We start from the raw sequence: 12,050 nt of genomic DNA, 5'->3' as shown, positions 1-12,050 counted from the left end.
TAGTCACTTTAATAATGCCAAATTAAGAAATGTTTACTTATCTCGCATTACTCATCTCATATGTATATACTGTAACCTTAACTATCTATTCTTTACTATCTATTGCATCTTAGCCGTTCGATCACTGCTCATCTATATATTTTATACTTATATATTCTCATCCCATTCCTTTACTAGATTGTGTGTATTAGGTTTTGTGGTGGAATGTTAGATACTGCTGCACTGTCAGATCTAGAAGCAAAAGCATTTCGCTACACTTGCAATAACATCTGCTAACCATGTTTATGTTCGCAATAAAATTTGATTTGAACCAGTCAGGAAGCTCTCAATAGTGCAGCTGTAGAACTTTGAGGATCTGGGGACCCATGCCAAATCCTTTCAGTCTCCTGAGAGAGGGCAAAAGGTGTTGTCATGCTCTCTTCACGACTGTCTTGGTGTGTTTGGACCAAGATAGTTTCTTGGTGATGTGGACACCAAGGAACTTGAAACTCTCGACCCGCTCCATAACAGCCCTGTTGATGTGAATGGGGGTGTGTCCAGCCCTCCTTTTCCTGTAGTCCACGATCAGCTCCTTTGTCTTTATCATGTTGAGGGAGAGGTTGTTGTCCTGGCACTACACTGCCAGGTCTCCAACCTCTTCCCTATAGGCTGTCTCATTGTTGTCGGTGATCAGGCCTAACACTTGTGTCATCAGCAAACTTAATGATGGTGTTGGAGCTGTGCCTGGCCACACAGTTGTGGGTGAACAGAGAGTACAGGAGGGGAATACGCATGCACCCGAGGGGCCCCCTGTTTAGGATCAGCATGGCAGATGTGTTGTTGCCTACCCTTACCACCTGGGGGCAGCCTGTCAGGAAGTCCAGGATCCAGTTGCAGAGGGAGGTGTTTAAGTCCCAGGGTCCTTAGCTTAGGGATGAGCTTTGTGGGCATGATGGTGTTGAACGCTGAGCTGTAGTCAATGAAAAACATTCTCACATAGGTGTTCCTTTTGTCCAGGTGGGAAAGGGCAGTGTGGAGTGCGATTGAGATTAAGTCATCTGAGGATCTGTTAGGGCAGTATGCGAATTGGAGTGGATCTAGGGTTTATGGGATAATGGTGTTGATGTGAGCCATGATCAGCCTTTCAAACCACTTCATGGCTACCAACATGAGTGCTACGGGGCGGTAGTCATTTAGGCAGGTTAACTTCGCTTTCTTCAGCACAGGGACGATGGTGGTCTGCTTGAAACATGTAGGAATTACAGACTCAGTCAGGGAGAGGTTGAAAATGTCAGTGAAGACGCTTGCCAGTTGGTCCGCACATGCTTTGAGTACATGTCCAGGTAATCCGCCTGGCCCCGCAGCCTTGTGAATGTTGACCTGTTTAAAAGGTCTTGCACACATCGGCTACAGAGAGCGTGGATCCCACAGATGTCCGGAACAGCTGGTGCTCTCATGCATGCGTCAGTGTTGCTTGCCTCGAAGCGAGCATCAAAAGGCATTTAGCCCATATGGTAGGCTTGCGTCACTGGGCAGCTTGCGGCTGGGTTTCCCTTTGTAGTCCAAAATAGTTTGCAAACTTTGCCACATCCGACAAATGTCAGAGCTGGCGTAGTAAGATTCAATCTTAGTCCTGTATTGACGCTTGTCTGTTTGATGGTTAATCTTTGGGCATAGTTGTTCATATAAGCATCTGGATTAGTGTCCCGCTCCTTGAAAGCGGCAGCTCTAGCCTTTAGCTCGGTACAGATGTTGCCTGTAATCCATGGCTTCTGTTTGGGATATGAACTTTCAGTCACTGTGGGGACGACGTCGTCGAAGCACTTATTAAGGAGGTCGATGACTGATGTGGTTTTCTCCTCAATGCCATTGGATGAATCCCGGAACATATTCCAGACTGTGCTAGCAAAACAGTCCTGTAGCGTAGCATCCGCATCATCTGACCATTTCCATATTGAGTGTGTCACTGGTACTTCCTGCTTTAGTTTTTGCTTGTAAGCAGGAATCAGGAGGATACAATTATGGTCAGATTTGTCAAATGAAGGGCGAGGGAGGGCTTTGTACGCGTGTGTCTCCGTGTGGGGAGTAAAGGTGGTCTAGAGTTTTTTCCCCTTTGGTTGCGTGTGACATGCTTGTAGAAATTATGGAAAATGGATTTAAGTTTGCCTGCATTAAAGTCCCCGGACACTAGCAACGACGCTTCTGGATGAGCCTTTTCTTGTTAAGTGCGATCTTAGTACCAGCATCGGTTTGTGATGGTAAATAGACAGCTACAAAAAATATAGATGAAAACAAGAAAAACTTGTGTGGTCTACAGCTTATCATGAGGTACTCAACCTCAGGCGAGAAATACCTCGACTTCCTTAATATTAGACATCGTGCACCAGCTGTTATTGACAAATAGACACACCACCACCACCCCTCTTCTTACCGGATGTAGCTGTTCTGTCTTGCCGATGCACGGAAAACCCAGCCAACTGTTTATTATCTGTGTCGTTGTTCAGCCACGACTCGGTGAAACATACAATTTTACAGTTTTTAATGTCTCGTTGGTAGGATAGTCTTGAACGGAACTCATCCAGTTTATTCTCCAGGTGATTTCACGTTGGCCAATAGAACGGATGTTAGAGGCGGGTTACCAAATAGTGCTATCTTGTCACAACAATCGATTGGCTCAAACGTTAACCTCTTAAAAACTTCTTCAGGATCGGTGTCCCTTCCATGGGACGGTTGAGCTAACGAAGGCTAATGCGATTAGCATGAGGTTGTAACTAACAAGAAAATTTCCCAGGACATAGACATTCTGATATTGGCAGAAAGATTAACAAGAATTGAAGCTAAATGCACTGTCCAATTTGCAGTAGCAATTACAGTGAAAGAATACCATGCTATTGTTTGAGGAGAGTGCACAATTTTGAACATGAAAAGTTATTAACAAATTAGGCACATTTGTACAGTCTCCATACAACATTTTGAAAAGAAATGCAATGGTTAATTGGATCAGTCTAAAACTTTGCGAATACAATGCTGCCATCTTGTGGCCAAAATGTAGATTGCACCTGGGCTGGAATAATACATTATGGCCTCTCTTGCATTTCAAAGATGGTACAAAAAAAAAGAAAAAAAGAACGGTTGTTTTTTTTCTTTGTAATATCTTTTACCAGATCTATTGTGTTATATTCTCCTACATTCCTTTCACATTTCCACAAACTTCAAAGTGTTTCCTTTCAAATGGTACCAATAATATGCATATCCTTGCTTCCTGAGCTACAGGCAGTTAGATTTGGGTAAGTCATTTTAGGCGAAAATTGAAAAAAAAGGGGTGGATACTTAAGAAAACAAATGAACTTTTATCAAGGCACACCTGTTAATTGAAATGCATTCCAGGTGACTAGCTCATGAAGCTGGTTGAGAGAATGCTAAAAGTGTGCAAAACTGTCACCAAAGCAAAGAGTGGCTACTTTGAAGAATCTCAAAGATAAAGTATATTTTGATTTGTTTAACACTTTTTTGGTTACTACATGATTCCATATGTGTTATTTCATAGTTTGTCTTCACTATTATTCTACAATGTAGAAAATAGTAAAAAGAAAAGAAAAAACCCGGAATGAGTAGGTGTGTCCAAAATTTTAACTAGTACGTACATACATACATACATACATACATACATACATACATACATACATACATACATACATACATACATACATACATACATACATACATACATACATACAGATAACGGAATATAATTACTCAAAGACACACACACCTGGCTGGTAGCATGGATGAACTCCTGGGCTTTGGCTCTACTTGCGATATTGGCCTCTTCCATCTTAAACAGCAGAGCTGTCACTGAAATACAGAGAGCATGGGATTAGTAAAACCTTATACATATTATATGCATTGCATAGTAGCAACAGGAATACACAAAAACGTACCAAAACTCCACTTGTTGACATTACACTGTGTGCACAATTATTAGGCAAATTGTTTTCCTCGGGATTCATTTTATTGTTGAACAAACACAATGCTCTCAGTCAATCCAAAATGTTATTGAACCTCAAACCTGAATGTTTAACAAAGGAAAAGTGAGTTGTGGTCTTTCTCAGGGAAATATATAAGTGTGCACAATTATTAGGCAACTAAATTACAAAAATAATTTCTCTCAACTCACTTGTTTATTCTCGATTTTTAGAGTAAGTGTAACAGATAAGTAACACAAAATGACAATTATATAACATTTTTGGCCTTTAAAAAATATTCAGTGACCAATATAGCCACCCTTATTTTCAATAACTGCCATGAGCCTTCCATCCATGGAGTCTGTCAGTTTCTTGATCTGTTCACGATCAATTTTCACTGAAGCAGCAACCACAGCCTCCCAAATGCTGTTCAAAAAGGTGTATTGTCTTCCATCACTGTAAATCTCACATTTGAGAAGGGCCCACAAGTTCTCAATAGGATTTAAGTCAGGTGAGGAAGGGGGCCAGGTCATTATTCAGCCATTTTTGAGGCCCTTGCTGGCTAGCCAAGCAGTGGAGTACTTGGATGCATGTGATGGAGCATTGTCCTGCATAAAGATCATGGCCTTCTAGAATGCTGAGGACTTCTTCCTGTACCCCTGTTTGATGAAAGAATCTTCCAGAAACTGGCAGTAGGTTTGGGAGTTGAGTTTCAGTCCATCTTCAACCCAAAAAGGTACAACTACCTCATCCTCAATGATAGCAGCCCATACCCAGTACCCCTCCTTCACCCTGCTGGCACCTGACTCAAAGTGGTGCCCTGTGTCCATTACTGATCCAGCCACGGGCCCATCCATTTGGTCCATCAAGAGTCACTTTCATTTCATCTGTCCATTAAACCTTTGAAAAATCTGTCTTCAGGTATTTCTTTGCCCAATCTTGACGCTTCAACTTGTGAATCTTATTCAGTGGTGTTCTTGTTTCAGTCTTCTTGACCTTGGCCATGTCTCTGAGAAATTGACACCTTGTACTTCTGAACACTCCAGGTAGGTTGCAGTTTTGGAATAAGGTGGCACTGGAGGATAATGGGTTCCTGGTAGTTTGACGTTTAATTCTTCTCAAGTCTTTTGCAGTTAATTTGCGCCTTTTCTTCCCCATGCGTTTTTTTGCGCCCCAGTTGACTATTCGCAACAAAACGTTTGAATGTCCGGTGGTCACACCTCAATAGTTTAGCTATTTAAAGAGTGTCGCATCCGTCTGAAAGGCATTTTACATTTTTGGTTTTTCAGTGTCAGTTAAATACATTTTTTGGCCCATTTTACCTGAGGTAATGAGGCTGCCTAATAATTATGCACACCTTGATATAAGGTGTTATTCCCTTTCGCCACACCCTCCCTCATTACACAAATTCATATCACCTGAAAATGATTAAATACAATAAGCATTCAAGTTTATATGGTTTGGAGTTCGAAAATGTGAATAGAAACAATGATAAGATCAGAATACTCACTTGCCTAATAATTGTGCACGCAGTGTATTATAATGAATGCTAGTGACAGAGACTTACATGCTAAAACTCCTCCGGCCGTGCAGTCCACTCCTGTCTGCAGACTCCAGGGGAGGGTAGGGGCAGCAGAAGGGGGAGGAGGCAGCAGTGGCAGCTTGTTGGCCGAGGAGGAAGAAACAGAAGAGGAGGAAGAGGAAGAGGGGTCTGTGGAGGAAGGAGGAAGGGAGAGCAAGGCGAGGGCAGAGCCAGATGAGGAGGAACAAGGGGGTGAGGCCAGGGATTTGAGGCCTTCGTCCAGAGGGAGGGACTTCATGTTAGAGGGGCCGTACTGTGAGGGGCCTCCCCCCTGGGAGGAGGGTAGGGACGAGGGACTGGAGGGGGACAGGTTGAGGGTGCTCTGGGTCTGAGCAGGGCAGTCCTCGGGTAAGAAAGAGGGCTCAGGGGTCTTACAGCTGCTGTCCACTGTCTGAGAGTCGGGAGATGACTCCCGAGCATCACGCGAGGCGGTGAGGGAGGGGGGAGGGGTGTGGGGGGGTGAGGAGGATGGGGGGAGGACACTGGTGGAAGAGGATGATGAAGAGGATGAGGAAGGAGTTGGACCAGCTGGACCAGAGTGCGGACTGGAGGGTTTAGCCCCCACTCCTGATTGGATGTCGGAGGAAGACCCACCCCAGCCGCCGCCCTCAGAGCTACAGTTGGCCATAGCGCCACCCACGTCCGTCAAACCGCTGGCTAAGCCTTTCTCTCCCCGCGTCTTCTTCGCCAGCCTCCTCCTACGCTTGGTTGCTAGGGACAATGAGGGCGAAGACGCCGAGGAGGATGTGGTAGAGCTGGGCTTGGCCTTCTTGGACTTCAGCGCTGCCACCGTGGGATTAGCCAGCAAAGAGGAAGGTGGAACGGCCAGGGAACGACGTTTTCCCACCTTCCCCAAGTCCTTGTTGCGTCCACTCAGCAATAGAGGCTCAGAACAGGGCTTGAGGAACGGAGACCTGCTCTCATTGTCCCTCCTAAAGACCACAGCAATGGAGCCTCCCACCACCGGCACCCCAGAGCCCCCTACTGGCCCGCCCACCCCGAGGAGCTCCATGCCCAGCTTCCCCGAGCCCACCGAGCCCCCCGTGGTGCTGCTCACGCCCTCACGCACCAGCACTGACACTTTGGACTGCAGCTTGGCTTTCCTCCCACCCCCACTTAATTTCTTGGACCTGCCAGACCGACCAGACTCTTTCTTTCCTCCTTTTTCCCCACGCTCTTTCTCCTTCCCCATCTTCCGCCCTCGTTTGGCCGAGGGGAGGGTGGTTGGGGTGGAGGCCAGGCCGGGGGTGGCTTGGGTTGGGGAGAGTGAAGGTGTGGAGAGCCCCTTGCCTTTGGGTCGAACCGAGGAGGACGACTTGGACTGACCAGCTTTCTTGCCCGTTCGTGATTTCTTCTTGAAGTGGTGGCGTCCAGGTTTGGTAGCGGTCTTGGATTTGGCGCTGAGGGCAGCGGGTTCCAGAAGCTGGGGAGGGGAGTCTTCTATAGAGGGGTAGTCTGAATCCAGAGCCTCCCCGTCCAGAGAGTGCATGTCTATCTCCAGTTTGTCTGAGAAATGGTCCGAGTCATAGCCATGGTAATGTGACGGTGGCGAGAGGGAGAGGCTCCCACGCCGGCCAATGCTGTCTTCTAACTTTTCTTCCGAGCGCCGACGGCTCTTCTTCTTCCTCTTGTGGGGCTTTTCGGAGCCCTGGGAGGGGCTGCGGGGGGAGGATGGAGCCAGCGGGGGGGAACCGGGGAGAGTGGTGGTGGTGGTCGTGGTGACCGTGATGGTGCGCTTGATGGCGAACAGGTCAGAGCCATTGAGATCCTGGATGGATGGCGGCACCACGGGTCGACCATCTCGACGTCTCTCCCTGTCCCTTTCTCTGTGCCTTTCTCTCTCCTGGTGCCTGTCCCTTTCCCGGTGCCTTGGTTCTATGCTTCCTTTGGACCTCTTGGAGCTGCCTCTTTCTCGGCTGGTTAATTTGCGGACGCCGTCTTGCTCTCTTTCCCTCTTTATCCGGCTAGAGTGTCCATCCCTCTCCCTTCTCCGGGTGTCGTCTTTCTTTCTGTCCTTGTCTCGATCGCCGTCTCGTTCCCCATCTCGGTCTCTGTACCGGTCTCTGTTATTCTCTCTGTCTCTGTCTCTCTCTCTGTGTCGGTCCTCTGAATTGTTTGACCAGGAGCGGCCCCCGTGGGCCTGCTGCACTGAGGTGTTTTGTGAGCGGGGGCGTGCTGAAGATTCCGGGGTGCTCCGTCGTCTCTTCTTCCTCTTCCTGCTGTCGCTTCTGCTGTTCCTCCCTCTCTCCTCCTCCACCTTTGTTTTCTTCTCTTTCTCACTCCGCCGCCCCCTCTCCCTGTGTCTTTCCTTCCTCTCACCACCATTCTCTCCACCACCATCCTTTTCTTTCCTTTTCTTCCTCCTCCTCCTCTCCTCCTCCTCCCCTACCTTGCACTCCTTTCGCTTACGCCGCTCCCTCTCCTTGGAGCTCTTGGATGACTTGTGGCTCTTGTCCTTCTCGGCAGTGAGCGGGGAGGGGGGCAAAGGGACGGTGTGAGGAGACGGTGGGAGGTGCTGAGGCGAGAGAGAAGAGGGGAAGGAGGAGCGGTATCTCGCCTTACGCCGGCTGACCAGCTTCCTCCTCAGATCTCCCACCCCGACCACCACCACCTCCTCTTCTTCCTCCTCCTCCTCCTCCTCCTCCATGGGCTCCCCATCCTCCCTGCCAGGCATCACCGGCCCCGCCCAGTCCCCCTCAGCCCGCACCGACACAAAGCTATCCCCGTCCAACACCCTCAGGATCCTCTCCGGCTTGGCTCCCCTGTGGAGGAAAGGACTGCCAGAGGAGATGGGGAGGACGAGAGGAAGGACTCCTTCCCGGCCTCTCTCCTCCCTCTTTCCTCCGTCCCTCTCAGTGGCCCCAACGATCTCACCCTCCTCAATCTCAGAGTGGTCCGAGTGGTTCGCCTTCTCTCTCCTGTCCCGTACTTTCACCCGGGGCTCTTTGGTTCGGTCCAGCCTCCTCCGAAGGGGGAGAGGGAGGGAGCGCGGTGAGAGCGGGGGAACAGAGAGAGCGTCCGTGGAGTCTGGAGGAGCATTGTCTTTCTCCTCTCCTCCTGTCCTCCCAGTCTCTGCCTTCCTTCTCTTCCCTCTGGCATCGCTCTCCTTGCTGCTCACGCTATTCCCTCTCTCCCTCCCTCCCCCCGTCTCTCGCTCCTCTTCCTCTCTCTCTGAGAGGGGAGAGCCGGTTGGATCAAAGGGGTCATACTTTTCCCCTTCCTCCTCCGGCGCTCCTTCCTCCCTCTCTCCTTCCGTGGGGTGAAATGGGTCGTAGATCTCCGTCTCAAGCTCTTTTTGTCCGTCGGTGCCCACAAGGGGTGAGAGGCATAACAAGGGATCTGAGGAGGAGAAAGACGGGTCAGAGTGAGAGGAGGGGGGAGCCAGGGAGGCGGAAGTGGAGGACACCACGTCACCCATCATCATGCTGTTGGCCCTTCCCTCCTGGATATCGTTGTGGTAGCTGGTTGCCACGGCACCAGGAGAGGAGGATGAAGAGGAAGGTGGGGAGGCGGGAGAGGAGGAAGATGTGGAGGAGGGCAGGGGGCTCTTGGCAGTCTCTGTGATCCCGTGAGGAGGAGGGACAGCAGGCATCCCTTTAAGGCCTGGGATTTGAGTTAAGTCCATGGCCAGGATGGGAGCTGGGCCTGGGGTAAACTGTAGTCCAGAACTCCCTGGAGCCTGGGGTTGTGGGTGGAGGAGGGATACTGAGGGCCAGGGATCAAAGAGCAACACTGAAAGATGAGACAAGAAATGTTAGGCCTTTATCAACCACCTGGGGCCCACAATCTGTCAAGTGTGTGTGTGTTTGGGGGAAGTAGAGTACTGTATGTGTGTATTAGAGTTGGCACAAAGTATTTACCTGTCTTCCTGCTGCCTATACCAGGGGTGACAGTGGACAGGATACTGAGCAGTGACGAGCGTTCCACTCACACCTCAGCTGTCAACTCCACTTCAAGGTCAGAACTGGAATACAAATACATCACTCATGAAACCATGCACAGTGGAACTGGCACATCTAAATTCCCTGTTATGTAATTCATTATATAGGGTGTCTCACTCTCCCATACATTTCAGCTTACTTTTCACTCTGACATCCTCTCTTTAGCCAGGCATGTGATTTTGGCCCCAATTTATCTGTCCCAGACAAGTTTGAAATCGGAGACAAAATACCCATGGTGTTGCCTACTCGAAGCTAGCAGCTGTCACCGATGCTCGTTTAACCTCCCTGGGCGAGCGTCCCACCCTAGTCAACAGCCAGTGGAATCGCGTGGCACGAAATACAAATACCACATAAATGCTATAACTTCAATTTCTCAAACATATGACTATTTTACACCATTTTAAAGACAAGACTCTCGTTAATCTAACCACATTGTCCAATTTCAAAAAGGCTTTACAGCGAAAGCAAAACATTAGATTATGTCAGGAGAGTACCCTGCCAAAAATAATCACACAGCCATTTTCAAAGCAAGCATATATGTCACAAAAACCAAAACCACAGCTAAATGCAGCACTAACCTTTGATGATCTTCATTAGATGACACTCCTAGGACATTATGTTATACAATACATGCACATTTTGTTCAATCAAGTTCATATTTATATCAAAAAACAGCTTTTTACATTAGCATGTGATGTTCAGAACTAGCATACCCACCCAAAACTTCCGGTGAATTTACTAAATTACTCATGATAAACGTTCACAAAATACATAAATTATTTTAAGAATTATAGATACAGAACTCCTTTATGCAATCGTGGTGTCAGATTTTAAAATAGCTTTTCGGCGAAAGCACATTTTGCAATATTCTGAGTACATAACTCGGCCATCACGGCTAGCTATTTAGACACCCACCAAGTTTGGGACTCACTACTCAGAATTACTATTAGAAAAATTGGATTACCTTTGCTGTTCTTCGTCAGAATGCACTCCCAGGACTTCTACTTCAACAACAAATGTTGTTTTGGTTCCAAATAATCCATAGTTATATTCAAATAGCTCCGTTTTGTTCGTGACTTCAGGTCATTATCCGAGCGCATTTCGTGACAAAAATAATTCTAAATATTCCATTGCCTTTAACCAAAGCGTCAAATCATTACAGCTCTGAAGCTGACAAGCAATGTTATTCAATTAAAAATGTATTGGCTTGACATTTCAACTCTGTATGGCAAGCGTGAATGTCTGACTGAAAACGTTTATGAGGCGGCTTTGAGCCACAGCTCGTTCTAGCTAATCTAATTACATCGTTTTCGCGAGACAGCGTGGTATCGCGAATCCTCACGACCATGGGAAGAATTTTATAGTGTGTGAACCACTACATTGGCAAGACAAACAAATATAGGAACGTTTTTCAAATTAATGTAGCGTTTGCCGGAATTACCTGTCGAGGAGATGCTGTGGAGAGCAGTGAAGAGAGACCAGGCAGGAAAGTGTTTCGGGGGTTGCAGTAAGGCCAGCTCCCTATATGAAGGGGACAGACAGACAGACAAACACACACATTAATAGCTGCTACAGTCAATGGAAGAGCTTAAAAAACACACACACAATAACACTCACCAGTTCGCTAGGCTCGTCATCTGGGTTCTCCCTATCACCTTGGTAACACCTCAACCTCGTCCTACTCCTTTCTTCATCCTTCTCTGTTTCCTCTTCGCTGGAGTCTTTGTCTGATGATACATAACTTAAGTCAAATCACATTTTGAAGAATCTTGCAGTGTCGTGTGTGACGATGTTAGCTAGCTATCTAATTAGCCTTTGCATTAACTGGCAGTGGCAAGCTAACGTTAGCTGTTGCAAAATACCTGGATCAGGCCGCACTCTCGTCTTGTTGCTTGCAACACCAGTTGACCCGGCGGGTAAACTACACAAACTAACTTAACTAGCAAATACACTTGATCACTGATCAATCGTCACGTTTTCACTGGAATCAGATTCGTCGCTAGCTAGCCAGACCTGCCAGAAATAGCAGTAACGTTAGTTAGCTAGCCAGGTTTGCTAACGTTAGCTCTCCTCCTAGCTACACCAGTCAAATACATACCTTAGATCCAGTTATATGTTTTGTCCGTTTAAATCCACAATCTTCAACTAACCTTTATTTTCTAAAACGTGAAATTTACATTTAAAATACAGTATTAAAGGTTGAGATATTGTTAAAAGCACAATAAGAGGCCCATCCCATCCATCGCCGACATTTTACTTCCCTTCACTTGAAACAAGGGCCGACGGGAATTGACGTTTTTCGTTGATCGCGATAATTTTGGGGATATCTTCTTCTTCTTCTTATTCTTCTTCTTATTATTCTTCTTCTTCTTCTATGAGGTTTAACGGCGGTTGGCATCCAATTTGTTTCATTACCGCCACCTACTAGACTGGAGTACAACTCCCTTGTACTTTACTTGAAAAAGAAACATGTACTAAATAAATACCCTACCATCTAACACTATACTCACAAATCAAAATTATATTAAATAAAATGAACACCCCCCTACTCCGCTAATTGAATGTATTTATTCCTACCTCGTC

General features: G+C 47.2%; 1 protein-coding gene across 4 annotated transcripts in view; it reads right to left on the bottom strand.

Moving 5' to 3' along the window:
• LOC115192119 (splicing factor, arginine/serine-rich 19) overlaps positions 1-11,810 on the bottom strand; it is a 29,944-nt gene extending 18,134 nt beyond the window's left edge. For 2 of the 4 annotated variants that reach the window (XR_003877877.1, XM_029750274.1), the window contains exons 1-6: positions 11,566-11,805; positions 11,085-11,194; positions 10,909-10,988; positions 9,387-9,490; positions 5,512-9,258; positions 3,752-3,834 (exon numbers count right to left, since the gene is read on the bottom strand). Coding sequence is in view for 3 of the 4 variants with exons in the window: in XM_029750274.1 (XP_029606134.1) it covers positions 3,752-3,834; positions 5,512-9,151 (3,723 nt within the window). In the remaining variant the exon portion in view is untranslated. Of the gene's footprint in view, positions 1-3,751; positions 3,835-5,511; positions 9,259-9,386; positions 9,491-10,908; positions 10,989-11,084; positions 11,195-11,565 lie in introns of all 4 variants that reach the window. The other 2 variants (XM_029750273.1, XM_029750272.1) reach the window with 2 other exon arrangements.
• Positions 11,811-12,050: the final 240 nt, after the last annotated feature.

The sequence above is a fragment of the Salmo trutta genome, chromosome 4, assembly GCF_901001165.1.
Source record: "Salmo trutta chromosome 4, fSalTru1.1, whole genome shotgun sequence".
Taxonomy (NCBI): Eukaryota; Metazoa; Chordata; class Actinopteri; order Salmoniformes; family Salmonidae; genus Salmo; species Salmo trutta.
The sequence above is the reverse complement of the archived record's forward strand: the minus strand, read 5'-3'. Positions and strand labels throughout refer to the sequence as shown.